The 27,498-nt window shown below is 38.3% G+C and overlaps 1 protein-coding gene across 1 annotated transcript in view; it reads left to right on the top strand.

Moving 5' to 3' along the window:
- LOC135214027 (uncharacterized) overlaps positions 1 to 27,498 on the top strand; it is a 322,809-nt gene that overhangs the window by 108,342 nt on the left and 186,969 nt on the right. The window contains 5 exon segments of the mRNA XM_064248143.1: positions 642 to 1,481; positions 1,484 to 2,158; positions 2,161 to 2,289; positions 2,292 to 2,408; positions 2,411 to 6,514. Of these exon segments, the coding sequence (XP_064104213.1) occupies positions 642 to 1,481; positions 1,484 to 2,158; positions 2,161 to 2,289; positions 2,292 to 2,408; positions 2,411 to 6,514 (5,865 nt within the window).

Genomic DNA, 27,498 nt, shown 5'->3' with positions numbered 1-27,498 from the left:
AACTTACTCTTACTGATTCTGCAGTTCTGTATAGTAGATCTAACAAAGGTGTTTATTGTATTTCAGTCATGTTTTACTGAATATCATAGGTTTTACTGTATTTATATATGTTGCAAACTAAAATATTTTGCATGTACAGTGTTGTGGTTGTATAGCATTTCTAACAAGTGATAAAGTCTGTTCACTTTTACAACTAACAGAAGACATTGGGAACAATTTGTGAACTATGTTTACAATAAATTATAACATATTACATTACTGAATTTGAATAATTCACAAGTTACCATTAAGATAATGGTTTTCCAGTAGGTATTGTTGTAGGTTAATAAAAAACAGCATGTTAAACTCTGCTTGTTTTGTTGGGTTAGATAGATCTAAAATGTGTCCTTTGCTGATGCATGGACTGAAAATCCTGCTACACATGCTTTACAAAGGCTATTTCTTGGACATTGGAGTCTGGTTGCTGGAAATGTGGAAAGTGGCTAAGAAGGTAGCATAAGCATGTACAGTAAATGCAACCATGGTACTTTTGTTATGGCATCAATTTTTCAGTGCCTTTGTAAGATTATACGCATGAAGTTCTACTAACAAAGAAGACTAACATGCCACAATTGTCTCGCTGACTTAAGTATGGCCCACAGATTTGCTTGGAGAGCGCGAAACCCGCAAGAGAACTAGACGCAGTTTCCGAAGAAGTAGTGTAGAGTTGACTCGTGAAGGCCGTCGCAGTGCATATCTTTCAGAGTCCAAAGGTTCTTCATGGATTGAAGGTTATGATCCTTCTCAAGAGAAAAGCGAAGTTCCTAGGGGTGATTGTACTGAAGAGCACCAAAGAGACCTCTATGCCCCACAGAAAGTGCCTTCATCATCCCCAGATTATGTTAATATAAATGTTGTTAGTGAAGTGAGAGAAAATAAATTGAGAGAAGCCAATAATGGTGCTCCTTCTGAAAATTCATATAACGAAAGGACGTTAAGCCAGAGAGCAGAACCTGTATTCATAGAAAATCATGATGGATATGATGAGGTCAAAAGATTTGACCTTCAGCATAACAAAACAGAACAGCCTTTGAGTGCTCCAAGAAACTTTGAACAGAGTTATGTTTACAATGATCACTATTATGCAACTAGAGACCCTTACTATGTATCCGATGTTCAACTACCTGCAGTGAATGATAAGTATGAGGATGAAAAGAGTGTTGATAGCTCATTTGACCATATGTCACATAAAGATCATAATGTGTCTAGTGATACTCAGACATCTTCTCAGACAAATATTGGTGCTGGAAAACCAAAGCAGATTCATGATAACAGAAATGTATATTTTGACTCTAGCAAGAACTCAGGTATGCCTATGGAAGGTAGCAAAGAGTTTCAGAGCATTGAAAGCTCTGCAGGTTATGCTTCATATGATTCACATATTGCTCATAAAATAGATAGCCTTAATTCACATACATCTCATCGTGTAGGAATGCAAGATGATCAACTTCAACAGGAAAATATTCAGATAGTGGTTATGATACTCTTCGTGCAGAAATACCCGTTTGCCGAGATGACAAGAAAAATAACCAAGGTTCAGTGTGGAGTCCAGATAGCTTGGATAATAGTCATGAAAGTTCAAGTGTGGTGCGAAGGCGTGGCATGGATCGAGTGGGAAGACGACCAGAAAGTTGGAGTCCTGATAAGTTTGACAGATCATGGGGAGGAATGAGGGGAGACCCTAAGTCAAGAGTTGATGAGTCTAAAGTGGTGAAAGAGTATAGTTATGAGTACATAACTCCAGAGAAGAATCACGAATCTTTTCCTGATAGCAACCTGAAAAACATTTCAAATTCATTGAAAAAATCATCATCTACATTACCTTCATTAGAAAGTCCCAAAATGGTGCATGAAACAGATCAGCAGACTCAAAGTCAGGTGAATCTTGTGCAAGATAGAATAAAGAAATTTACAGGCAAGATGTTAGATACCAAAGAAAATTCAGTTAACAATTGTGACAGCTATTTTGCATCTCATTCTAAATCTGTAGGATCAAAATCAAAATTGGAAAATTCAATGGAAGAAGCTACTTATTTCAGTGACTTTTCCAACACCAAGCACAAAGAACCTCTCAAGGAGCCTTTAAAGCCTATTTCCCCTCAAATTAAAAGTTCTGAGGCTCTGTGTCTCCCCTTAAAGCAGAATTTGCTACATCTGAGTCGACAGTGGTAACTGCACAGGAAGCACAAGTGAAAAATGTTTCAGACTACAAAAAGAGAGATGATATCTGTGGGTCACCAGTATCAGATGAAGTTCACCATTAAATCGCAGGTATACATCTGTTGAGACACCAAATATGGAATGCAGAGAATTACGAAGTCCTCAAGATATAATGGATTCAAGGTTAAGTCGGACAAATATAAGAAAGTTTTATTTGATGAAGATACCAAACCTGATGAGCAAAAGAATTCTGATAGGGTAATTAGTAATGTGAAACCACCTCTTATGAAAAAGCCAGCTCAAACAAGATCAGTAAAAGCTCTACTGAAAAACTTTGAAGAAAGGTCAATTGAACACATGGAGAGAGTCAATATGAATAGGGATTCATCAAGGAGAAAGTTTCATAGTGATTCTGAGATGCTCTCAAATGAAAGTTCTAGTGATGAAGAACCTTGTGAGGATGTATATGGTAACATAGGAGAAAAGGTAACTATATCACCAACTACTTCTGTATTAGCTGATCTTAGGAAATCAGCCGATGACAAGAAGGAACCCTTGCCACTTGTACCTCCGCCAAGACCACCAAAGAAGCCAACCTTAAGGGGGGAAATGGATGTTGTAATGACTCCAGGGTATTTAAGGCTAAGTTTAGCAGACTCTATTCAAGAGAGTCTGAAAGTTGAAGGTGATACTGATAGTGGAGGAGAGGAACCAAGTTGGGTGGATGCCAACTTGAATATGGGCCAGAGGAAGCATAACTTAACACATGTAAATAATAATGATTCTTTAATGATTGATCTAGACAAACCACCAGAGGAGGAAGCTCCTCCTCCTCCTTTTTATGCTCCTAGTGAGTTCCATGGACCCCTGCAACAACCATATGCAGAAGAGAATTACCTTCCAATGAGTCCACCTAAGAAATTGAGCCATGGTTCTGGCACCCTTGGTCCAGGTAGCTCATGCAGTAGTTTAAGTAGTAAGCATCTTCCAACACCAGAACCTGTTTATCCTGATACTTTTGCAAAAACAGAATATGAAGAGCATACTTACATTGAAATGAGTGGTGATACAACATCAACTAGTGCATCTGTTTTAGCAATGAATGCACCTGTTGCACCACGACTTGACTTAAGCAAAATCAATAACGACATGTTTGTACCAGAGTCCCCAAGATATTACGAAATTGGTGACAAAGATGAACCTCAGCATTATGAGTACATATATAAAGGGCAATCTCATTATGAAGCCATATACATGGAAGTTCCAAATTCTGAAAAGGAAGAAAAACCAAAGATCCCAGATAAACCAAGTGATTTCAAATCTGAATATACTACTGATAGAAAATATTCATCAGATATTTTAAATTCTTCTATTAGCAAGATGGACAAATCTCAGTCAAATGCTTCTTCAGATGCAGATGATGAAGCATCCAAAGATTTAGATAGTTTAGAACCTCCCCGCAACCCTCGTTTTAGTTTGTCAGACACATTTAGACCAGCGTCTTATTATCTCAGTGGTGCTGAGCCCTCAAGTGACCCTGATGCCCAAGATTCGTCCGACTCAGATTTAGTACCACCACCCCCAATACCTTTAAGTCCTCCACCCATGGATGATTTAGACACTGGAGGTCCAAAAGCCAAAAATTTTGATTTTGAAAACCTGGAGACTCCAGATCCTCCACCCCACCTACGTAATGCCCTTAGTTCTTCAAGATCCTTGAGGATGAATCATGATAGTGTGAGGGAAGATTCCCCTAATTGTCCAGCAGGTAAAGATAAAAGAATTTATGATCAAACAGAGTCAACCTCTCTTCTAATTGATAAACTGAAGAGAAGACCTGTATTTGAAGAAACGTTGGGAAGCCTCAATGATGAGGAAAGCTTTATCCTTAGATCCGAAGATAGATATCCAGCATCTGCAGCATATCCTGAAGATTGCAATATGACTGAACCAGATAAAATATTACAGAGAGAAAGGAGAAAACCATTTCCTCAGTGTAGTGAAGATATTCTCCTCCCAGGAGATAAGCACGAACCATCTGCTCGGCCAAAGTTTACTCCAGATCCCCCCACTTCTGTACAAAGTAATTTAGACTCAACATTTGGTTCTCCAAAGCATGAAAATCCTTATGTTAATGATGGTTTCCAGCATAATGCACGGCCAAACTTCAATTCTTACCAGAATTCTGCCAGGCAGGGCACCAGAGAATATACGAATGTTCCACCTAACTCAAAAATTCTTATGCAGATGGAAAGAGAGAGATCAAATTCAACTGGTTCACGACCTAAGTCTCCTGATCCATATGCAGAGCAAAGTGACACACTTGTTAATCAAAGTATGTCTGCACATAGGACGTCCTTGCTTAGAAAGTCTTCAGTACAGATTGCACCTACTAATTCAGAGTCTACAGGCTCTCCTATGATAGATGCTTTACGTGGTATTCATAGTCCAGTTTCACCACTTAATATTAGCCATCAACGCACTAGTTCGGAAGTTTCTTCAAGGGGTGTAGTAGTAAGTCCAACTTCAAGTATTTTATCTGCAGCTGGTGGAAATATTGGGCCCATTCATCTCAGAGGAGCTTCCAATGCATCAGTGGGCAGTGAAACAAGTCCACGTTCTGCTCCATACTATTATTCTGATGTAATTAGAGATGAAAGTCCATCATTTGCTGATGGCCTGGTTGGTACTCCTCGCATACGCTCCTATCAGTTGAATAATCAACGAGATTTGGAAGCTAATAAGAGACAAGACATTGGCCGCAAAGTTAATCAGATAACGAGTGCCTCAGAATTTGAGCAACGCCGTGAAAGGTTAGCACATGAATTAAAGACTTCTGTTGAATATTTAGAAGGAAAGACTGTTTCATCGCCAGATGAACGAAATGTTTATGATTCTGATACCCTGAGGAAAATGAAACGACGAGCTTACACCCCAGATCCCGAACTTGATGCAAAAAATGTTTTCCCGTATGGCCTCTCTATAAAATCTGATGGTCCTACTTCACCATCTGTAGTAGGTCATAGGAGAACTAGGTCTTTGGAGGGTTTATTGGATGATCCATCTCGTCCTTTTCCAAATAATGGTTGTACAGCAGTTTCGCCAGATCCCAGACCATTGCCAGTGAAGCCATCATCTCAGGTGTCTAATTTGGTGAAACCAGGAGTACCACAAATTGCTACTTCAGCACCACTTGGAATGAGAAAAGGACATGGCAGCTCTGTAACAACAAATTCATCACCACCTTCAGTAATTACCTCTCCACGAAATACTCTATCACCAGTGAATAATCAGCGTACTTCAGTTAGTAGCTTGCAGAGTAGTGGAAGTGTACCACCAGGTGCTACTTCACCTTATGCTACTTCTCCTCTTCCTGTGTCTCCTATACCACCATATCCTGTTGGTAGCAGAGACAGTCTTGTTAGTAGAGAAAGTTCAGCAAGTCGAATTAGTTATCATGATACACGGAGTCCTCATGATTTGATGAACACAGGTGAACAGGGAGTTCCTCTTGAAAATCCTTGTTCATATAGTCAAGACCAGGCTGCCATACATGAAGGACAAGATTGGGAAGATGACAGTCAGTGGCGGGAGCAACTTCGTCGTGCATCTTTAAGACACACTCGATCTCTTGAGACTCTGGATGAAAATAGACCCCGCCGCCCAGGAGACGGAATTAATGGAGAGAGTCGTCCTCCAGCTAGGTTAAGTGTGCCAAATTACCCTTCTCAGGTTACTGAAGAATCAAACCATCAAAGGCTAAAACAACTTCAGTTGGATGAATATACGGTAGACTATAGAGAAGGACGCGTGGGTCCAAATCATTACAGAGGTTCTAGTGTACAAAATTCAGAAACACTTGAAAGGACACGAAGAGGTCTCACATGCTTAGAAGGCTATGAATGGGATGAAAATGAAGAAAAATTTAAGAAACCAAATCAGACTGTACGTTTTCGGCAGCCTTTGCCACAGCCTCTGCACCAAAATTCCCAAAACCAGTCTTTTTTAGCCGACGGCCTCCCACCTTCACCCGAGATGGAATGCGAGGAGCAGTGTCAGGAACAGGAGAGTCCCACACTCCCTCTCGCTCACGGCCCAGCCTCTCCCCGCCCGCTGCAGCAACAACCTTCTTCAGCGGACGGCGATGAGGATGGGGCCAGTTCCATGGGGGCAGGAGGGAGGCCTCAAAATGAGGAAGAGTGCCAAGAAGAACAGCCCACTGCTTCTTCATCATCATCCCCAGCACCAGAGGAAACTAATGATGCCATTACAAATGCCACTCCTCAGCCTGTACCAGATGTCGTTCCAGCATCAGGTATGTAAGAGATTTTTCCTTTATGAGGTGCGATTCCTTATTTTGTAATTTTCATGTCTTTCCAATTTTTAATTATGATTCCTTTTCTGTGTGTATGTTTGTTGTTTTGAGTATCTGTACATTATGTTAAAACTGTGTTGTTGTTTTAAACTTTGGTAACATTGTACCATATGTTTATGAAATCAGTAAGAGTAATTTTACTAATCTTATCTATGAATAGTACTATAAATACACAATACTATAAATTCATCTCTAGAAACTTTCCAAATGCCACTTGCCCAGCTTAAGTGTGTGATAACCTTGTTGCTTGAATAGGCAGTTTAGTTTGATAGCATTTTAGCCATTTTTTTCTGATTTAAGATGTTTAATATTCATAATAGTTAAGATCCTTGCATAGTGCATTTATTTGACAACAGTTAGATCTTTGCAAAATGCAGTTTGCTATGATAATATTCTAGGTTTAAGTGGACACTAACATCTTACAGACATGCAGTCATTTAGTGAGGAGCTTTACAATAGCGTACTGAACATTTTATTGACTGGTAATTCAAAAATCTATAACATATCTAATAAAGAATTAACAAGTAATTTTCAAGACCACCTGTGCTGAAAAATTGGGGTATTTTAGGTTGGTTTTCAGAATATGCAGCTCTTAAAGTAATTCCAAGAAGTTCAAGCTTTAATTCTTGTAAGTCTGCTTTTTTTATTTGATGTTGATATCAGCTTAACTATTGATAGAAGAGTTTAATCAGACCACAGAGTTATGTTTTAGAACTTCATTGAGGTGTAAAAGAAAGAAATTATTCAGATGCAATGAAATTCAACATGGAGTTAATGGGAGATATAATTTAAATGCTATTAAAAATTCAGTGTTTTATAAGAAAAAACTTTCATAGACATCCAGGAATCATAGGATGTTTTGTTCACTATAGAACTATCCGAGTTGCACCAACTGTCTTTAGTAGAACAGAATGCTCCCATTGCATATGACAGTACCTTCACCCTGGCACTTAGCATCAACCTTCTTTCTTGGTGCTTGTAAGGTCTGAAGAGAACAAGTGCATGGATGGAAGTAGGACATTAAAACTCCATTATGATTAATGGGCTTTTAAGAAAAACAAATTTGTATATCATGAAAAAAAATCTTTGTATATCATGAAAAACATTGTTTTTCCTATATAACCCATGGCGAATAAAGTGATTTTATCTGAAGAGAGACTTAGATCATTAGGAGAAGGGAGTGCCTGTAATGAAGCACAGAGGGGTCCCATTTATGGTCAAATGTAGAAAGACAGTATTTTCTTCTCACCAAAGGCAATGAATCTGCAAGCCTGTGTACGCACTTTAAATTACTAAAACATATGAGGACCATTGTGACACCTTGAGGGGCCAGAGAGGAGAGAGAGGTTCAAGAGTAGTGGTCTACTCTGGTACTCCCACCATGTACATACAGTCTTCTGTACAGACACTATGGGTCTCAGGGTAAAAGATTAGTCAGATGACTAATCTGTAGCTCCAAACCCTTAAGGGACAGGCCAAATATGAATTAAGCACACCCCCACCTCAGGCAAACTTCAAGGTTGACCATTTTATGAAAAAATATACATTAATAGAAAGAAGATATGGAAATAAACTTGGTGTAAGAAAAAATTACAAAAGTTTACTGTACCTTCCATGGGAAGTTGAAAGTGAATATTTACAGCTCTGTTCAGGTCCTCTTTTCAAAGATACTTGTAAATGTTACCAAGTTATACATGTTTTTCTAATAATTGATTTTATATCTTTTTGTGAAGTTATGATTCAACTCTCACAAAATCAGTACAAATTCTGAGTGTATTTGTTGTAAAATATTTACGAAATTAACTGAGATGGGGCGATGCAGTACTTTTTCTGAGGTTTACATGTTTTTTTCTAATTTTTCTGTGCAAAATTACAATAATAACTGACATTCTATCATAAAACATAAGAACTAAAACCAACAGCAATCCTGGGGTATATTTCTGAGCAAATAAATAAAAATACATATTGGGATATAGAGATATCTCAAAACATACTGATCACCCTCTGTCCTGTACTGAGGTAATACAGTTGTCGTTAGTCGTTTATGGATCATTAAAGTGATATGAACATCTTTCCTGGTAAATTCATCCAAATCACATAGTGAGTAGTATTAATACTCATATGAGTTAACCCGTCCATCACTCAAAACCTTTTATAGATATTCAAATGATGATGCCCATCCATTAATGGTTAATAGTGATTAGGAAAAAATCTGAAGTGTGAGAATCTGACAGCATGTGGTGAACATCACTTGAAGTGTTACTGAATGCAAAAGGAGTTTCTTCACCCTTCTCAGAGATGGAGAATTCCAAGAAGAATACAGTAGCAGCATTGCTGAGGTCCATCGTGACTTGCATGAATGATCCACTGAGAGGAACTTTGTTGATAGTTTTTTGGTTCTCTTTGGTCTGTTATTACCTGAAGATTCCCTTGAGCATTTAGAATAACAAGACCTAGAGTAGTTTCTTTCTCTCTTGCTGGAGGGACTTGACCCCAAGTCTTAATGAAACCTAGAGGATCGATCTATTGCGGCTGTGGTCTCAACGGGCATGTCATCTGTGTCTTACGTCCTTCTAATGATAATAATCCTAGTTAAGCTCCCTATGTGAATGGTCCATGGATAAAGAACACACTGCCCTTGTTGCCTTCAGGATACTGTACTCCTTGGAGGCTGAGAGATATCTGCCATTTCTGAGGAAAGCAGTGAAGAACATGATGGTCATGATCTGCATGGAGGAGATATTTTCTTAATCTACCTCACTGACGGTTTCATTGTTCTCTTTGTTCTGTGATAAGGACTTGACTCCAAGTCTTAGTCAACCCTAGTGGATCCTCACTGCTATGGTCTTGTTGGCCCTTCAATCTGTCTCTGGTTCTTCATGGTCCTTCCACTGGTACAAAACCCAGCTAGGCCCCCAAACTGAACAGTCCAGTGATGAAGAAAAATCCACCCTTGTAAACCTCAGGATACTCCTCAGAAGCAAAAGACAGGGACTGCTTGGAAGAGGTATCTTTTCAGTCTACGTATATAGAAACCTTCCCCTGTGCAGGAATATCAGGGGCAAATTTGGTGTTTCTCATGATGTAGGAGTGGTTACACCAAAATCACCCAGCAAAGGTTCTGTCATGGTAGTTGGTGGTTGGACTTCTGCTGATGGAGCCACTTGAGCTCTGTTGGAGTTGTTGTAAACTGGTTTGGGAAGAAAATGGATCACAGTCGGGATCACACCACCAAAACTATCTGTCAGGTTAGGCAGGGTCTGTCACTTGAGGAATCATAGGACTCCTGGAAAAGGAGAGGGCAAATAGTCACATAAATCACCATGGCTGAGAATCCTAGTCGCAAAAAAAGATTAGTTTAGCGCACACCCCATGCTAACCTTGTTTAACACTCACATAAAAATTACCATTCCAAGAAAGAAAAATTATATATTTTGGAAAACTGATACTAAGAAAAATCAAAAGGGTCACGAATAACCCCGTCCATAGCGTACGTGGGCATTCACTCCGTTCTTGCTGAAGAAGACGTTGGTTTCATACTCACGCACACTGATTAATCACAGAAGTTGGAGTGCATAGGAGGAAAGCATAAAGTAAGAAAAAACTTAGATCAAGACAGACATGTTTGGTGTTGAATTTTGCAAAGGCAAATGGGAGGGTGGTGAGCTTAAATGTTGATGCTACAGAGTGGTGGTAGCACCATGGTGAAGGTACTGCCATACATTGTGAGGATGTTCTATTCAGATAAAGCAGGTTGACATGACTTGTGTAATTCTACATGAAAAAGACATTTTATGATGAACAGGTTATAATGAACAAACTGTATATGAATAAAATTCAAAATAAACAAGTCTAAAAGATATTTCTTAAACTTCAGAAGGAAACTAACTGGATTCAAATTCAGACCAGGTTTTATCTTTCTGATATGTGTGCATTTAGCTACTCTTATTTGATTTTCAAAATTACCTGTGTAATACAATTCAAAATCTTCATCAGTTTCATTAACAATAAATTTTACGGATGCATACATATTGATGAATAAAAGGTAACTTAGGACGTTCTTCCAGTTCAATTACATATTGTTTGTTTTATCTTACATTCTGAAATAGTGTTATTTGAAAGCCTTCATACACAAGAATTTTACAGAAGGGGCAATTGGAAATACAAATATATGTAGATAGTATAGTATATATCACATATATATATTATATATATATATATATATATATATATATATTATATATATATATATATATATATATATATATATATATATATAAAGGACATCTTTCTTGATAGAAATCATGTTATCACGCAATGGCACCTTAACAATTTGGGCAAAAAAAATTTTAGGGTAAAAATTTGAACTTTGCTCTATTCTCCTCTAATTTTCTTTTTCAAATAACGTTTCCTGAAGTTATCCTTAAGTAATAGGTAATAAAAAACTGTAGAACAGAATTATTAGGCTTATGAAGCGTTAAATTCTTATAGTGTACAGTAAGAAAATTACTGTATCGTCAAGAATTTAGGAAACAGACTTTGTCATAGTATGACTGACTTAATAGCAAATAGCTATATACGTATTTGCAGGAAAGCAACTGATCAAAGTTTTGGGTGATGGATAGAAATATTTATATAACGAGTACTTTACTTTTAGCAAATATTTTTTCACGACAAGCTTAGTCAGTTTTACTTTAGCCTTATAATTTTGTTCTTTTGCTCTTATGAACAAAGTGTATGCAGGGTTTTTCACATTTTGCTAAAGTTTTAATACTCAATGACAGTCGGAAATAGCAACCCTGTAACCTGTTTATCATGGCAAAAATAATTTTATCAAGCTGTCTGTGGTGAAACAAATTTCCACAATACATCTCACTAGGAGATATATTATTTCTACCTCCTGATATTTTTTTCCGACTAACTACGTACAGTACTATACAGTATATAATAATTTTTTATGCCGAGCTAAATTTAGCTCGTGTTTTCACCCCATTTGTTTATATTTCTGTCATGAATTATGACTATCCAGCCTTAATATCACTGAAATGAATGTCTTATCATAAAAAAAAGAATTATCGTTAAACGCAATGGCGATTTTTGAAAGATTCGTATATGGAGGTTGGGGGTTACACACGAGGAAAAAAAAATACGTAGATACACTTCTTTTGATATTGTATGATGTTTTGTATTCATGTCATTTAGAAATTGATTAACCATCTATTCACGCTTGAATGTCAAAAGAACATCCTTCTTATAAATTGGGGTTTACAATAAGTGAACCATCGGCAGTTTTATTTGACAGTAGAAGAAATTATGAATTGTGACGTTGATTATGGAGACCCAGTGGTTAATCTGTTCGTATTACTGCCCTTCTCAAGTAAAGAAATTTCTCTTACAGCTAGTTCAGTTAGCTTTTTTATAATATTTACTTAGGTCACCAAAGCTGTCATTATTTTAATATATAATAGCTGTTTGCGCTATTGCCTTGCAGTTTCATTACTTCGCAATGTAGCAGTGATCGTCTTGTTTTTTGTTCTTTTGATCCATCCATTGTTTAGGGATATTTTCTGGCTTGTTAACTCGAAGAATAAGGTCAGCAGAATTGTAAATGGAAGTTTTTTAAAGGCTTAGAAAATCTATCGAAAAATTATGCCTTGTGTGTTCATTTGCGCCAAACTATGTAGTGCTGTTGTGGTATGCTCGTTTTATTGTTACCAACTTGGTTTATTTCATTTGCAAGCTCATCAAAAACTCGTTAAGTAAGTGTGTGCGAGATTCTGTAACACTGGTAGTTGCATAACTTTTTAAGCAGACGTTTTATTCTGTATAACAGTTCTCCGTTTTGTGTGGTTTGCTCGTTGCGATGAATTCATCTTTAGAACAAAAAACAAAAACTGTGGTCCAGTTGTCTACAGAAAAGAGACCTGTTTGATATTTTAGCGACAATATTCCTGTTACAAAATGAAGCAGTTCCGTAGAAAGTAAAATTGAGTTCTGATGTATTTCTTACTGGCAAGATTTTGATTACCACTTTTTTTAATATTCTGTTGTAGCATATTGTTCATGAATGTTGTAATGAAACTGGCCACATCTATTGCAGAATTTCTGACAAAGCTATAACTGTATATCACTATAAGTATAATTAGACTCGCTCTCTATGCAGAAATAGTCAGAAGATTGATAGAACTCCTTATTTGATTTGCTAGGCATCATGAGATTTTAGATCAGACCTAGTATGCTGATTAGTGACTTATGACTCATTTAAGTTTGCACAAGTATAAAGAAAATACGTAACGTGGGCAGGGAATTTTGGCAAACATATTTTATCGAACAGAATCAGATACGCAGTCATCGCGTTTGAGAGCTCAATAGACTCCTTATACATAGCCTCTTCCATTATATTTGTTAAAACCTTTGTAACATAGAATCTCGTAGAAGTTGTATTCATGATTTATTGGGCAACATCTAGGAAGCCAACAGTCAATTCCGTGGTAGCAAATAGGAGCAGCTTTTTGAATGAGCTCCTAGATGTATCGCCAGAAGCAATTCCTCTGTTTGGAAAATCGTGGGTATTTTTGGAAGTGTGCCATTGAAGGGCTAAACAACATCGTACAGAGGTCTTTAGCATTCGAAAAAATAGGATCCTATACTTGTTTTTATAACATAAAAAGTTTTAAAATATACTTAAATTTTTGCACAGTATTTTTGAGAGTTTTCTACTCTTTTTGTTGGCTGTTTTCTGTTTCAAAAAATCATTATTTTTACTGAGGGGAAAGAACAGGCAGGGTTCAGTGTAAGGTCAACGAAAGAATATAAAGAAGACGAACGCCACAAAATATAAGTGGATAAACTCGACAGATGATAAGATAAGCAGTGAATTAAATAACAATAAAAACCATTAAATATGAAGCTGTCGACGCTAACAATGTTATTAGAAACAGTAAATTGCAACGATCCGGATTTTCACATTTTCACCTTTCCCATTTTAATAGGTTTCATCAATTAAATCATAACAATAATAATTATAGTAATCACGTACAAGAGACAAATCATTGTTTAAAAAATTTCGTGTAGACGGATGCACCAAAAATGAAACTTCATTTTAATGACAAAATAAGAAATTTTTTGTCTTTTTAACATCATATTTAAAATTGGTCTGTTAGTCTTTTAAGAAGTTGTGCTTTGTTTCACAGATGGTTCCATCACTCGGTATTTATGTCTGTATGTTTGTGTCACACTTGTGGTCTATGGCTCCAATTATTCACGGTAAATATTTTGGTTTCACACACTATTGCGTTGTAGGTCAGAGCAATTATGTTCTACGGTATTTCTTCTTTAATTGATAGATAGCTAGTGAAGATCAGTCACTATGAATAATTATCTTTACATCCTAATCAATTTCAAAGTATTTATTATCCGAGCTGGTATATTTAGGTGTTTATAAGTGATTACTCCAAGGATTCTTAATGTCCTATTAGTACCTCTGCGTTTGTTATTTATCTGTTCTATTTTGATATTAAGTTTTTATAAGCGTGTTTTTGCAATACGTAGATTTTATTTCCGTTTATACCTTCAGTTTTTTCTGCCGATCCAACAGTGTGATCTTAATTTGTAATAAGTAATTTAAACATAAGATATAACCCGGTAAAATTAAGTATTGATGTACCAAAATTACAGTTTCATTTTTTTTTATCGACCCGTTATTGCTACGGTAGTGTTTGCATTAGAGGATAACGTAGGTCTTAGAACACTGCCGTGTGTTGGCATTCCTGGTAAATTTTCTTCCCTAGGTTTGCAATTTTGAACTTGCGCTTTTGGAAATTTAGAGGACCCTGCAGTCATATATCTCCGGAACCATGCTGATGCAGTGTCTAGACTCTATAGTCTCTGCTTCTTCGAAGTCAGGCACTTCCGTTCAAATGATTCCCTATTATTATTATTATTATTATTATTATTATTATTATTATTATTATTATTATTATTATTTTTTTTTTTTTTGCTCTATCACAGTCCTCCAATTCGACTGGGTGGTATTTATAGTGTGGGGTTCCAGGTTGCATCCTGCCTCCTTAGGAGTCCATCACTTTTCTTACTATGTGTGCCGTTTCTAGGATCACACTCTTCTGCATGAGGCCCGGAGCTACTTCAGCCTCTAGTTTTTCCAGATTCCTTTTCAGGGATCTTGGGATCGTGCCCTAGTGCTCCTATGATTATGGGTTACGATTTTCCACTGGCATATCCCATATCCTTCTTATTTCTATTTTCAGATCTTGATACTTATCCATTTTTTCCCTCTCTTTCTCTCAACTCTGGTGTCCCATGGTATTGCGACATCAATGAGTGATACTTTCTTCTTGACTTTGTCAATCAACGTCACGTCTGGGTCTGTTTGCACGTATCACCCTAATCCGTTCTGATTACCATAGTCCAGAGGATCTTTGCATGATCGTTTCTATCACTTCTCAGGTTGGTGCTCGTACCACTTTATTACTGCAAGGTAGCTGATGTTTCTTGCACAGGCTCAGTGGAGGGCTTTTGCCACTGAATCCATGCCTCTTTTTTGTACTGGTTCTGTGCAAGTGCCGGGCATTCACTTGCTATGTGTGTTTATGTTTTCATTTTTTCGTATTGCACTTCTACATATGGGAGAGATGTTATTCCGTCTATCATACTTTGAACATATCTGGTTCTTAGGCCTGATCTTGTGCCGCTGTTATCATTCCTTCAGTTTTCCTTCTAGCTCCCCCTCTGTAGCCATTGCCATGTGTCATCGCTGGCTAGTTCTTTAGTCTGTCTCATGTATTGTCCGTGCATTGGTTTTGTTGTGCCAGTCCTCTGTTTCTTTCTTGTCTTTCTCCTGTCTCTGTATATTTCTGGGTCTTCGTCTACTTTTATTAGTCCTTCTTCCCATGCACTCTTTAGCCCACTCGTCTTCACTGTTTTCAGATATTGCCCCAGTGCTCTGTTTTCGATGTTGACGCAGTCCTCTATACTTAGTAGTCCTCTCCCTCCTTCCTTTCGTGTTATGTATAAGTCTGTCCGTATTTGCTCTTGGGTGTAGTGCTTTGTGTATTGTCATTTGTTTTCCTGGTTTTCTGATCTATGCTGCGGAGTTCTGCCCTTCGTCCATTCCACTATTCCCTGCACTGTATCTGAATTACTGGCACTGCCCATGTGGTTTTATGGCTTTTTATCATTTCCGGCGTTGAGTTTTTGACTTGAGTATCGCCTTGAGTCTCTGCATATATTTTATTATTTTATTATTATTATTATTATTATTATTATTATTATTATTATTATTATTATTATTATTATTCAGAGGATGAACCCTATTCATATGGGACAAGTCCACAAGGGCCACAGACTTGAATTTCAAGTTTCCAAAGAATATGGGATCCAAACAAAAACTTCTTTCAGTTTTCTTCTGAAGATTGAAAAAGAAACCCACAAAATCACTTTGTAACTTGTTTACTTCTAAGTATTTACATTTAGTAAAACTAAATGTAAATACTTAGAAGTAAACAAGTTACAAAGTGATTTTGTGGGTTTCTTTTTTAATATGGGATTCATTAGGAAGAAGTAAGAGGGAGTAAAGGGAAATAGGGAAAACGAAACTATATAAATGAATGAATTAACGAATGGGTCAAGTTGATGAAAATGGGAAAGGAAAAGTATACGTGTGGCAGTGCATTTCATGTTCTGTTGAACTTCTGAAGTTTAGATGAACTTCTGAAGTTTAGATCAACTTCTGAAGTTTAGATGAACATTCTGAAGTTTCGATGAACTTCTGAAGTTAAGATGAACTTCTGAAGTTAAGATGAACTTCTGAAGTTAAGATGAACTTCTGAAGTTAAGATCAACTTCTGAAGTTTCGATGAACTTCTGAAGTTTAGATGAACTTCTGAAGTTTAGATCAACTTCTGAAGTTTAGATTCCACGACATCCCCAGGGAGACTGTTCCACAGTCCAACAGTTTGAGGAATAAAGGACCTCTGGAACTGAGAAGTTCAACAGCGAGGTGTCAGGTGTTATCAGTATTGTCAATTCACACTTACAATTCATTCATCAAGCGCCTCAGTGGCGTGGTTGGTTTGGTGTTCGCTTCTCAACTCGGTGTGGTCGCGGGTTCGATTCTCGGCCATTCCATTGAGGAGTGAGAGATGTGTATTTCTGGTGATAGAAGTTCACTCTCGACGTGGTTCGGAAGTCACGTAAAGCCGTTGGTCCCGTTGCTGAATAACCACTGGTTCCATGCAACGTAAAAACACAATACAAACAAACAAACAAACAAACAAGTCATTCATCACAAAGGATCATATGCTTTCACGGTTTCGTCCCTGGAAACGGACTGATTTTCTGGTAAAACGTGAACCAATTCGTTGTTTGAAAGGATGATCTTGACTCTGTATTTCTGTCGGTTTCGATAAAGATGATAAGCTTGATGTTCGTGTGCAATGCCTTAAAGGCTATTTATTTTCATTATTTTTCAAGGATGGTTTTGTATGTGCTTTTCTCACAGTCTACCCAATAGTTATTTTTTATATCTTTATAATTTTTTTATGTACTACAACGACGTGAAGTAATGCTCTCTCTCTCTCTCTCTCTCTCTCTCTCTCTCTCTCTCTCTCTCTCTCTCTCTCTCTCTCATTTTCTGTTCGTCTTTATTAGTCTGACGTAGAGGGCAGACTTGCATTAAGTTTTTTTCTGGAGTTGAATACCTACGTACATTATATTTTTCTGTTTCACAAGATAAATCAACTTTTTTTTATATTTATGTGCAGTTTGCTGATAGAGTAAGTTTATTATTTTTCATAGTCAATAATTAGCGAAGTTTTTACGAGTCTGCACACATTGCTTGTATTTTGCCTCTCATTTTCTTTATGAAGTTCTAATTCCTGCATTAGTTACTAATTTGTCACAGTTATGTATAGTTTCTTTAATGAATTTCCATGGCCCATGATTATTTTTTCCGGTCAAGTCCCTAGGCAAGAGTACTTCCGCTACTGCCATTGGCGCTAAAAATCAACTCATCTATGGATTTGATAGGTATTTGGAGATATCGTGCCGCACTTAATTGGATCCACCGTATTTTCGAACATTAAAATTCACGTGTGTTTATGCTTTATGATAGTGTAAAGGGACAGATATCTACACTCTTAAGTAATAAATGACCTTCATCACTAGCATAATAGTTAAAAGTTAGCGCCTTAATTTTTTTAAATCATCGGCCTTCTGGCAGCTGTGTACTGTAGTCTGCTAGATCGATGCGAGTCAAGCCAGAACGATTGTGAATAGAAAAACTGATTTACGTAAATAATATAATTGCTTCTGAATAAGCTTGGGTGTTGAATACACTCGACGATATGTTAAGTCACGGTCTTTTTAAAACTAAATTATGTTTAAGTCAAACTTGACAGAATTAACATGCACGGTCAGCAGCAACGTCTAGACCCCGAACGAGGGTTGCTTCTTGGCGATCGGCCACCGGAGATGACCCGGTGAGTTGCGGGATATGATCATTTTTTTGGCCACTATCGTGGCGAATCAGAAGGTGCATCTGTGTGTAGTCATTTTGATCACGGAGCCAGGTCAGAATTGAGGCAATGTTAAAGAGATAAAACAGGGGACTGATCCGTATTTGCAAGCGCAATTAATTGCGAACGTGGCAACTGCGAGCAACGCGACCTAAAGGCGAAGTGAGTTGGTAGCTGCAGCTTTAGTGTGGCTACGTCAGTGACGGAAGAGTTTTGTGTGAGACTCTGCACTCCCGTACCTCGCCAGCCTCTGTGGCAACGTTTAGCGAAAACGTCGTTGTTTGGTGAGGGCTTGAAGGAAGCCGCTTATGCACTGCTTTTGGCCTTTTACGTGAAAGCAGCTCACTGAAAAGCGGCAGCACTTCCTGAATTACTGCAATTGACTGCCGGCTTCAAATGTCACCATTTGATTAGTGAACGGACCAATTTCTGCGATTTTTACACATCAATTATTTAATGTCATTCAATTTATTTACATGCACCGTAATTATTTGTAAGTGTTGTAATGTGTTATCACTGAACGATGCTCATCAGACACGGACTGTTTGATCTATTTGGTGAGCATCGCCGAACATTTGTCTAATGTTTGTTGTAAAGAGAAAGATTGGTAAATACATAAAAGGAGTCATTGTACGAAATTAATGGTGGAAACAAAAATGTGAAAGCTGTAGGCTAAGACTTCGTGACATCCATTCAGACACGTATGCGCCTTTCTCGTGAGTTTGTTAGTTGCAGAAACGACCAAGACAATAGATTTTGCAGTTGATTATTCACAGTGCGGTCAACCTTTGTCATTGACCCTCGTCTTCTTGTCTTGTTTGTACCTCCCCGTGCCCTTGCCCCAAGCCTCCCCCCTCCCACCCCACCAACCTTCCGACCTCTGCCCATTGGTGGCCAGTATTAAGATCCTCATTACTTGAACACACCTGCCGCAACGTGGACTGGTTTGGACCTATAGTGACATGACTTGACCTGACCTACCGTGGTAACTTCAGTGTTGTCAGCGATTTCCTCGTGTGTTTATACATAATGTTTGGTACTTGGATGACCTTTTTAAGTATATATATGTAGTGAAATGATGGATGTTTCGTGTTCAAAATTGTCCACCTTCGTGTGTTTATACATAATGTTTGGCACTTGGATTACCTTTTTTTAGTATATATGTAGTGAAATGATGGATGTTTCGTGTTTAAAAATTTCCACCTGGTTCATTTAATTTGTAGGAGTGGGTTGCTTTTGCGCTTTCTGATATAAAAGACCGTTATATATATATATATATATATAAATATATATATATATATATATTATATCAAGTTTGTGTGTTGTTACAAATCTGCTTCATACAGGCGGTAGGTTTAAGTTTTTGGGAAACACATGGGAATGGAGAACGTTGTAGCATTGTGAGAGGTGACATAACGCCTGTGTGTGTTCTCATCTTTTTAAGGTATACCTATGCTAAAAGTATTAAGTGGGTGAACAAAATCGTCGGTAGTTCGTCATTAATATATCTTCAGAGAATATGTACGGAGAGAGAGAGAGAGGGGGGGAGAGACAGAGACAGGGGGAGAAACATTCTGTACTACTATCCACACGGGCCAGGCTAGACTGACAGAATCACAGATGGTGAGAGAGAGCCAGCCAGCCGCTAAGTCCTGACACAACCACCTACTTAGGATTGTTTCCCCACACGTATGGCTCGCGTGATTTGGTTATTCGATGCGATTTCAGGGAGGTAGAAGAGCTTGGAAGAGAAATAAAATCATAAATTGCGGTAATTTTAGAATTGTGCTATCGTCGGAAAGCATTATGTAATACGTTTGTTATTTTGCAACATTAAGAATGGGTGGCGGATACGTTTATGAGTATGTTGACATAAATATTTTTTTATACGATGCATGTTGTGTGTTCCATGGGGCATCCTCGTATGGTTGTATGAAAAATACACCTCATTTGAATGAGATCGTACTGTTACATTTTTTATTACTTATTTGACAGCTTTTGGATAATTTTGTGTGTGGCCAATTTTTTATGTTTTCCCCAGTATTATGGATTAACATCCCATTAGGCCTATCCTTGGTGCCACATGATCTGGAGGTTTAGTTTCATAGCATAACTGATGCCATTTTTATTTTCTTTTTTATAAGTGGATGTGTGGAGGGGAGAGATCGAGCCGTGTTACGGGGCTGTGTTGCTGTAGTTTCCCATAAAGGCGGCCGTGAAGAAGTGTTTGTGCATTTACGTTTGTTGTTGTGTCAGCGGTTGATAGCGTGGAATTTTTACGGTAACGGTTTTGGGTTCGCAAAAGGCATTTGATGTATTTTTAGAAGGTAGTTCCTTCAGGTGCGCGGAGGCTAAAAATTGACGTTAATTCATTGCAGGAAAGTGGACGTATATATTTTGTCTGGTATTTCTGAACGTGTCTGACAGTGAAGATCTTTATTCCATAATTTCTCTGTTATTATCTAGAAAGTTTGTATGTACCGCCAGTCATCTTCGAACCGCAATCTTGTCACATTAGGGTCTTCGAGCTAAGATTTGGCAAATAAGTTGGTGAAACTCACTCACTCTCTCTCTCTCTCTTCCTTTTCCCCCGACCTCTCTCTCTCTCTCTCTCTCTCTCTCTCTCTCTCTCTCTCTCTCTCTCTCTCTCTCTCCTGAGTTAAATCCGACTGGAGAGGTATTGTGTGTGGGATTTAAAGTTTTTATTTTCATCACCTGTTAGCTTTCAAGCACGAGTATATTAATGAACTAGAGGATCTTGATTACAGGCACCTTCGGTCATAACAGCTGTTCTGCAATAACTTGTTGTTATTGATGTCCTGTCTGTTATAGTTAAGCTGGCGACATGCAAATAGGGGTACTTGCTTTTAGAACAGGTTAGCATTGAGAAAGTGGCTATTTTTCAAGGGTTGTTTATATGGAATAGAATAGAATAAAGAATATAGGCCAAACACTGGGACCTACGAGGTCATTCAGCTCTGAATAAGTAATGCCTACAGTGCACTGCGTGAGATGTACTACTGCACTACCCCCTCCCCCCCCCCCCCCCAACCCCTTTCAGGAACGTGCCATGTTTTGATTGTACAGGTGTGGCAGATAGATTGTGGAAAACAACCAACATGGTTAATGACATAGGATCATTTTTGCTCGTAAGGAATGGGATGATTTCCAGGCAATGTTGTCAGCGAATCCTGCTCGGACATTTTTCATTGTCTCATTAACTCTTAGTTAAATTTCTAGACCGTATTGCTTTGCTTGAGCAACCTTCACAATCAAGGAGCCTCCTTTCGGTCTTGTTGCTTTATTCAAAGTCTTTGTTAAAAGATAGGTCTTGTTGCTTTATTCAAAGTCTTTGTTAAAAGTTAGGTCATGTTGCTTTGGCAACTTTTTGTTAATCATGAGATCACATGGCGTGGTTTTTCATCTAAAAAGCAAGTGGATTTATTCACATGGATAGTACATTGTTTACGCCACGTGGTTCATCTCCCATTGTCCTAGCTACGGCAAAACCCAGTCTAGTCACTTGAACCAGTAACGTTATTGTGGCTGATTCACTCCGTGATTTGGGCGGAAAATTAACCGAAATTCCTACAATTTGACGTTCATTGGATACATCATACTATTAAAAGACGGAGTCGGTATATACATATATTTTTGTCACGCGAAGTTTACGGGGAACATCTTATTCAGAATTGGCGTCGTCCAACCCACGAACTGGCCTCCCTCATGTAACCTCTGGCCCCTACAGAATGAAGTTACCCCTCGATCCCATCTTCTGGACGGTCCGTAAAATCCAAGGGATCTGCTGATCGACCCGTCTTTTAAGTTACCGTATCAGTAACGTTAATTGGCAATTATTTTGTGGGAGCGACATTCGCATTGGCGTTGCTGTTTCTTCGTTAATTGGGCCTTTAGTCTATGAATCGGTCAATATTCACATGGGTAATTGTATGTAGGGATAGGAGGAGGGCTGGTTCCGGCAGACCCGTGGAGCAGGGTTTGTACTCACCGCGGGAAATCTTATTGATTGTGGCTGGTTGGTATAGCGGTGGCCGGCATGGCTGGCTACTCTTCCTCCTCTTCCCCTCTCTCGTCTCCTGGATGCTGTTGGTTGGTAGTGGCCTCGTGGGTCATTTTAAACTCTGATGAAGAGAGTGAGAGAGAAGGAGAGACAGACGTTCTCAGGTCGTCGGGAGAGGGTTAAAAAAAAAAAAACTTGATTTATGGCAGCCATCTGTCGAAAGGTTAGATCATTTTCGAACGTGTCACTGCTCCGTTTCCTGATTGGGTTTCTGATTTCCTTTTCGTCTCGAGAAAGGAGTTTTATCTTTTTCCTATAAATCGTCCGTGCTTCTTGCCTTTTTGTTTCAAATTTGTTTTTTTTTTTTTATCTTGGGATAACATGCTTAAAAGTGTTCTCCTTATTTACGAATTATTGTACCAAATGACCCTCTCTGGAAAAAAAAAATTAAGACTAGGTAGTAAGAATTTCAGGTAGTTTTATATTTCTGAAAACCTCTAAATTTGAGATGAATTATAGGGATTTCCGGCGTCGTCGACTGTATTTTTTTCGACGCCTCCTTACAAAAACCAGTGCGTCAATCGATTAATCATTTTTTTTTAGTATTAGAAATTTCCCTTGTCACAAACCATCAAACAAGCAGGCAACGAATTGGGGGAACTAATGATACGTGGGGAAAACACAATGAAGTGCGTCGTAGTTTTCCAGCAAGCCAGTGCCCATCCATAATTTGCGTGGTCGAAGTGGATTCTTCCAAGAAGTAAACCCGAGATCTGTCGCGCAGTTGTGTGGTAAACCCAATTCCGCCGGAGTTGCAAATCCACCGGCTGCATCTCGCTAATGTTTTATCCATGGTAATTGGAATGGTCGATTTTTGCATGCGGGGAAAGCGGCCTCTCTGGACTGACTTTATTGCGCATACAATTTCTCCGCCTCGGGTCTTATTTGAATCATTACTCAGGATTTAAGTTGAAAGGTATTTTGCGCAGGACGGATGTTTTCTTTAAATAGTCACGGTACCTCCTTTCAGGTCGTTGGCTGTAAAGGGATATAGCTTTGTGGTTACTGGGTTTTACCCGTGAAACATTCTTCTTCTTCTTGAGTTCTCGATGGATTCCGCGGAAGCGTCCAGGGAATAGACGCCCTTCTGTTTTTATTTTCACTTATTTATTCATTCTATTTATTCTTCCCGAGTTTTTTAGTGGCTAAGAGTAAAATATTTATTCTTCCCGAGTTGTTTAGTGGCTAAGAGTAAAGTTTTGGTTTTAGAGAAAACCTAATTGTAAGGGTTCGTTTGTGACATTCATACAGTTTACAATTATTTGGAAATGTATAGGCGTGTCATAACGTTATCGTTTTAATTTTTGTAATTGTTTTGTTTCGTGTTTCATACAGAGTATTTTCTCTCTCGATGACATCTGTTTACTGAATCATTCAGTCGATCAGTCTGGTAATCCTTAGTATTTTTTTTCCCACTTCACGAAAAGCTTCGAAATCGATACAAATGAGACGTCTGAGTACCTACCCGCCGGGCCACTGCTCCCCCCCCCCCCTCCCCCCCTCCCCCCCCCGCCCCCCCCCAATTTTAATCATTTATTATGCGACTACAGCAATGAAGTGCTTGTTCTTGATTGGCGATTTTTCTTTTTACTTTCAACTTTGGAATTCGCCCATTGTTTTCATATTCTCGATTCATACCGTGTTCTCTTCCTAAGGAAAGGGGTCTATCACTCCTTTCAGGATCACCTCGTACAGGTGCACCTCTTTCTTTATTTTTTTTTTTTTTATCTTACCTGCAGTAGCTGAGGAAATGACATTGCGGTGTCGTCAGCCTTTGCAAAAAAAAAAAAAAAAAAAATATTACTGCTATTCTACTTCCTTTTTCTCGATCAGTCTTCAACTTTCACAGCCTGAACATGAAAGTACTGAACCTTGAATTCTATTCTTACCCATCGCATTCTGAACCTCTGACCTTTTTCCTCTTTCACCCCCGCGCCTGACCCTTTGCTCTTAAAAGTCACTTCATGAATCAACGACTTTTTTTTTCTATTATTTTTTTTATCATTCACAATATTACTCTTTAATTCATCCCTTGTCAGTTTGTTTAAGATCTTGCGTTTCCTCTCGTTCACTGTTTACGGTTTTTGGTTTTTTATGTCGGCAGTGCATGATTTCCTGATTGTGTGCAGTCAGCTAATGAATCTGGACTGACTGTTCATTATTGGTAACTTCGTTTCCGGTAATTTAACACACGCACACGTGTAATACACACACACACACACATATATATATATATTAACTATGATATATATAATATATTATATGATATATATATAATTTACATATATTACATTATAGAATTCTTTCAATTGCGAACTTTACGCGTGTTAATGCTTGACAAATTCTGCAAGTTCCAGTATCGCATTGTTGTCAATATATATATATATATATATATATATATATATATATATATATATATATATATATATATATATATATATATGTATATAATGCTGACACACGACATCCTTGATCTTTTCAAGTGGTTATTTTTCTGTGTTAATATTGAACTCGCTGTAAAGTCAAGAGACATCGGAACCCTTGTTTTGTTGATATTTGCTATCAACTGTTTACAGTAGCGCATGCATATGAATGTGCACGCATAAGTAAATCCTTGACTTGTCCCACCTCCTCTGTACCCTTTGATGCTTTTCGTATGTGCTTGGATCCTCTTCCTCTTCGCCTCCCTCCTCTTGCTGTTCGTTTCGTTCGGTCACTGCTTTCGTTCGTCTTTCTTCGCGTTAATGCATTACCAACCATGCTTTCAACTCTTAATCGGTATTGAAAAACGCATTCTCTCTCTCTCTCTCTCTCATGATGCACGAGGACACAACCAATTCTATAAAATTATAATATATAAATATATATGTGTATGTGCTTATGTATACATATATACATATACATACATACCAACATTTGAGTGTGTATACGTACTTCTCTGCAAACGCCGAGGTACTCCAACTGATATGGTTTATATTATATGGCCCAACAGGGAGGTAAATATAAAATATCTTAAAGAAGGTTAGTGTGGGGAGAATATGATTGGGCTTAACGTGTAATAAGTGATGGCGCAGCCTCTTGAACGATGCAGTAATGTGGGAAAACAAAGTTGGAGTAAAATTCCGGAACTTATTATAGAGAAAGTAGGGGAAAACGGAAGCAGTTGCAGAATCCACACACGGGACGAAGCCTTCCAGGCACACCGTTGATGTCCAGAAGGGGTTGCCTGACTAGGAAGGGGTGCAAACTGATCAGAGAACTGGTCGTAAAAAAACGGTGGGCCTTAGTCACCTGACTAACGGGATTCAGACGTCGAGATCTAATTGCTTGCTGCTACCTGCATGGCCCAGTACGAGTTTTACCTCCGTCATCCTTGAATTTTGTCTGTACTTTTTGTTTTAAGAGTTTTCTCTCGGGAATTTTGAGTGACCGATGAAAGAGAAAGCAAGATTTTATGCGATTTATTTAAAAACACGTCTTATTTTAAAATCGTCGATCTTTATCCAAAATTGTTAAACGATAATTGTATCTTCGGTCACTGACCGTTGCCTCATTCATTCTCAAGTATGGTTGTGTTGCTGTGACTTTTTCGTTAGGTTCCGTAGGTCCTTTCTTTCATAAATGCCTTGATACAACACATACAAATTCTTCGAAAAATACTTTTGTTCATTTACATACAGTTGGGTTTCTTGATATCGTGTTTCCTTTGTATTGGAAATGAATTGATCGCCATATATTTCCTTGTACAGTTCAGAGCCTCTGGCAACTCGAGCCGGGCATCTTATTGGCCTTGTCAAGCCCGGACCTGAAGATATAGTAAAACTTAAGAAAAAAAAATAGCAACAAAAAGTAAAAAGGAAGAATCAGATTCTCAACAAAGAAGATACTCTTTCCTTTGGCCCCTAGCTGCAACCCCTTCCATTCCATTTACTGCACCTCCGTTCATAATTTTTCTTCCAAGTTGCTTTCCACCTCATAACAATTATTTCATAATTCTACTCTTAATTTTCCTTTCAGTTGAATGACCTCGTAGGCATCAGCGCTTGGGCATCGGCCTAAATTCTATATTCTATTCAATTCTATTCGTTTTACTGCAACATTATTCGTCAAAGACAGGTTCTCTTTTAAAGTTAGAAAAAGTCTTCAGGAACTCCGTAGCCAATTCTGTATTGTATTCAACTCTGTTCATTTTACTGCAACAATTACTCATCAAATTCAGGTTCTCTTTTTAAGATAGGAAAAGTCTTGAAGACCACCTTCGCCCGTTTCATCCCTCTCCATCGTTCTTGGTATCCGGTAACCTTGTGGCCATTGCCAAGAGGGATTTCTGTCTTCGTGTCCATCGCCAGCAAATCCGAATCACGTACCGAGACCGAGGCTTTTTCTGTTGGGTAGGGTGTTTCGCGTGAGAGAGAGAGAGAGAGAGAGAGAGAGAGAGAGAGAGAGAGAGAGAGAGAGAGAGAGAGAGAGAGAGAGAGAGGACGGGCCTCAGGGTGAGGAGAGTTGTGGCGATAGAGTGTAATGGATTGGAAATCATTTTTATCGCCTGGGAAAAGCTTTCCTTCTGTCATTAGAGTTTCTAATGGGGCTGTATGGTTCTGGTTTTATCGATCGACTTTTTCGTTCGTCATTCAAAGGGAAAGAAACATATTTGATGGCTTGTTTGGTAGGCGGTGTATCTTACTATACTATACGTCATCTTTATTTTTTTTTATCGTTTTTTTTTATGTATTGGCTTCCACCTGGCCTGTCAAACGGACCCTGTTTTTATCTGCCATTTGTAACTTGTCATTTCCCGGAACGACTTTTCCTTCAGAGCTAATAGTTATAGTAGTCTGCATCGAGCTGTTGGACCAAATCGGTGTCTAATAGTTATCGTAGTCTGCAACGAGCTGTTGGACCAAATCGGTGTTGTTGGACTTTGCGTAAAAGAAAATATATCTCCTCCGCGTAAAGGAAAATAAGTTGCCTTCAGCTGCAGCAAGTCACGATTTGTCCGAGTGGTGTATGATGACGGCGCCGAAGGAGAAGTAATATTGATAACGGTTCGATGTGATGGATAGGAAACGGTTTTAGCCTTCGCCAAGGACAGTGTTGGCTTAGCATGCACAAGGCCGTAAAGTGGTTACTCTTGATACGCGTGATAAGAACTGTAACTGTATTGTATATTATTTTTACTATACATGGACTTTCAGTACTGCCAAAATGGGTGCGTTTTTCAGATTTCAGTTGATTGTGTTTATTATTGCTTATCTACGTAGAGGTTGTTGAGTTTCCTCCCCCCTTTATTATTATTATTATTATTATTA

The sequence above is a fragment of the Macrobrachium nipponense genome, chromosome 43 (assembly GCF_015104395.2).
Source record: "Macrobrachium nipponense isolate FS-2020 chromosome 43, ASM1510439v2, whole genome shotgun sequence".
Lineage (NCBI taxonomy): Eukaryota > Metazoa > Arthropoda > Malacostraca > Decapoda > Palaemonidae > Macrobrachium > Macrobrachium nipponense.
This window is presented reverse-complemented; position numbering and strand designations above follow the sequence as displayed.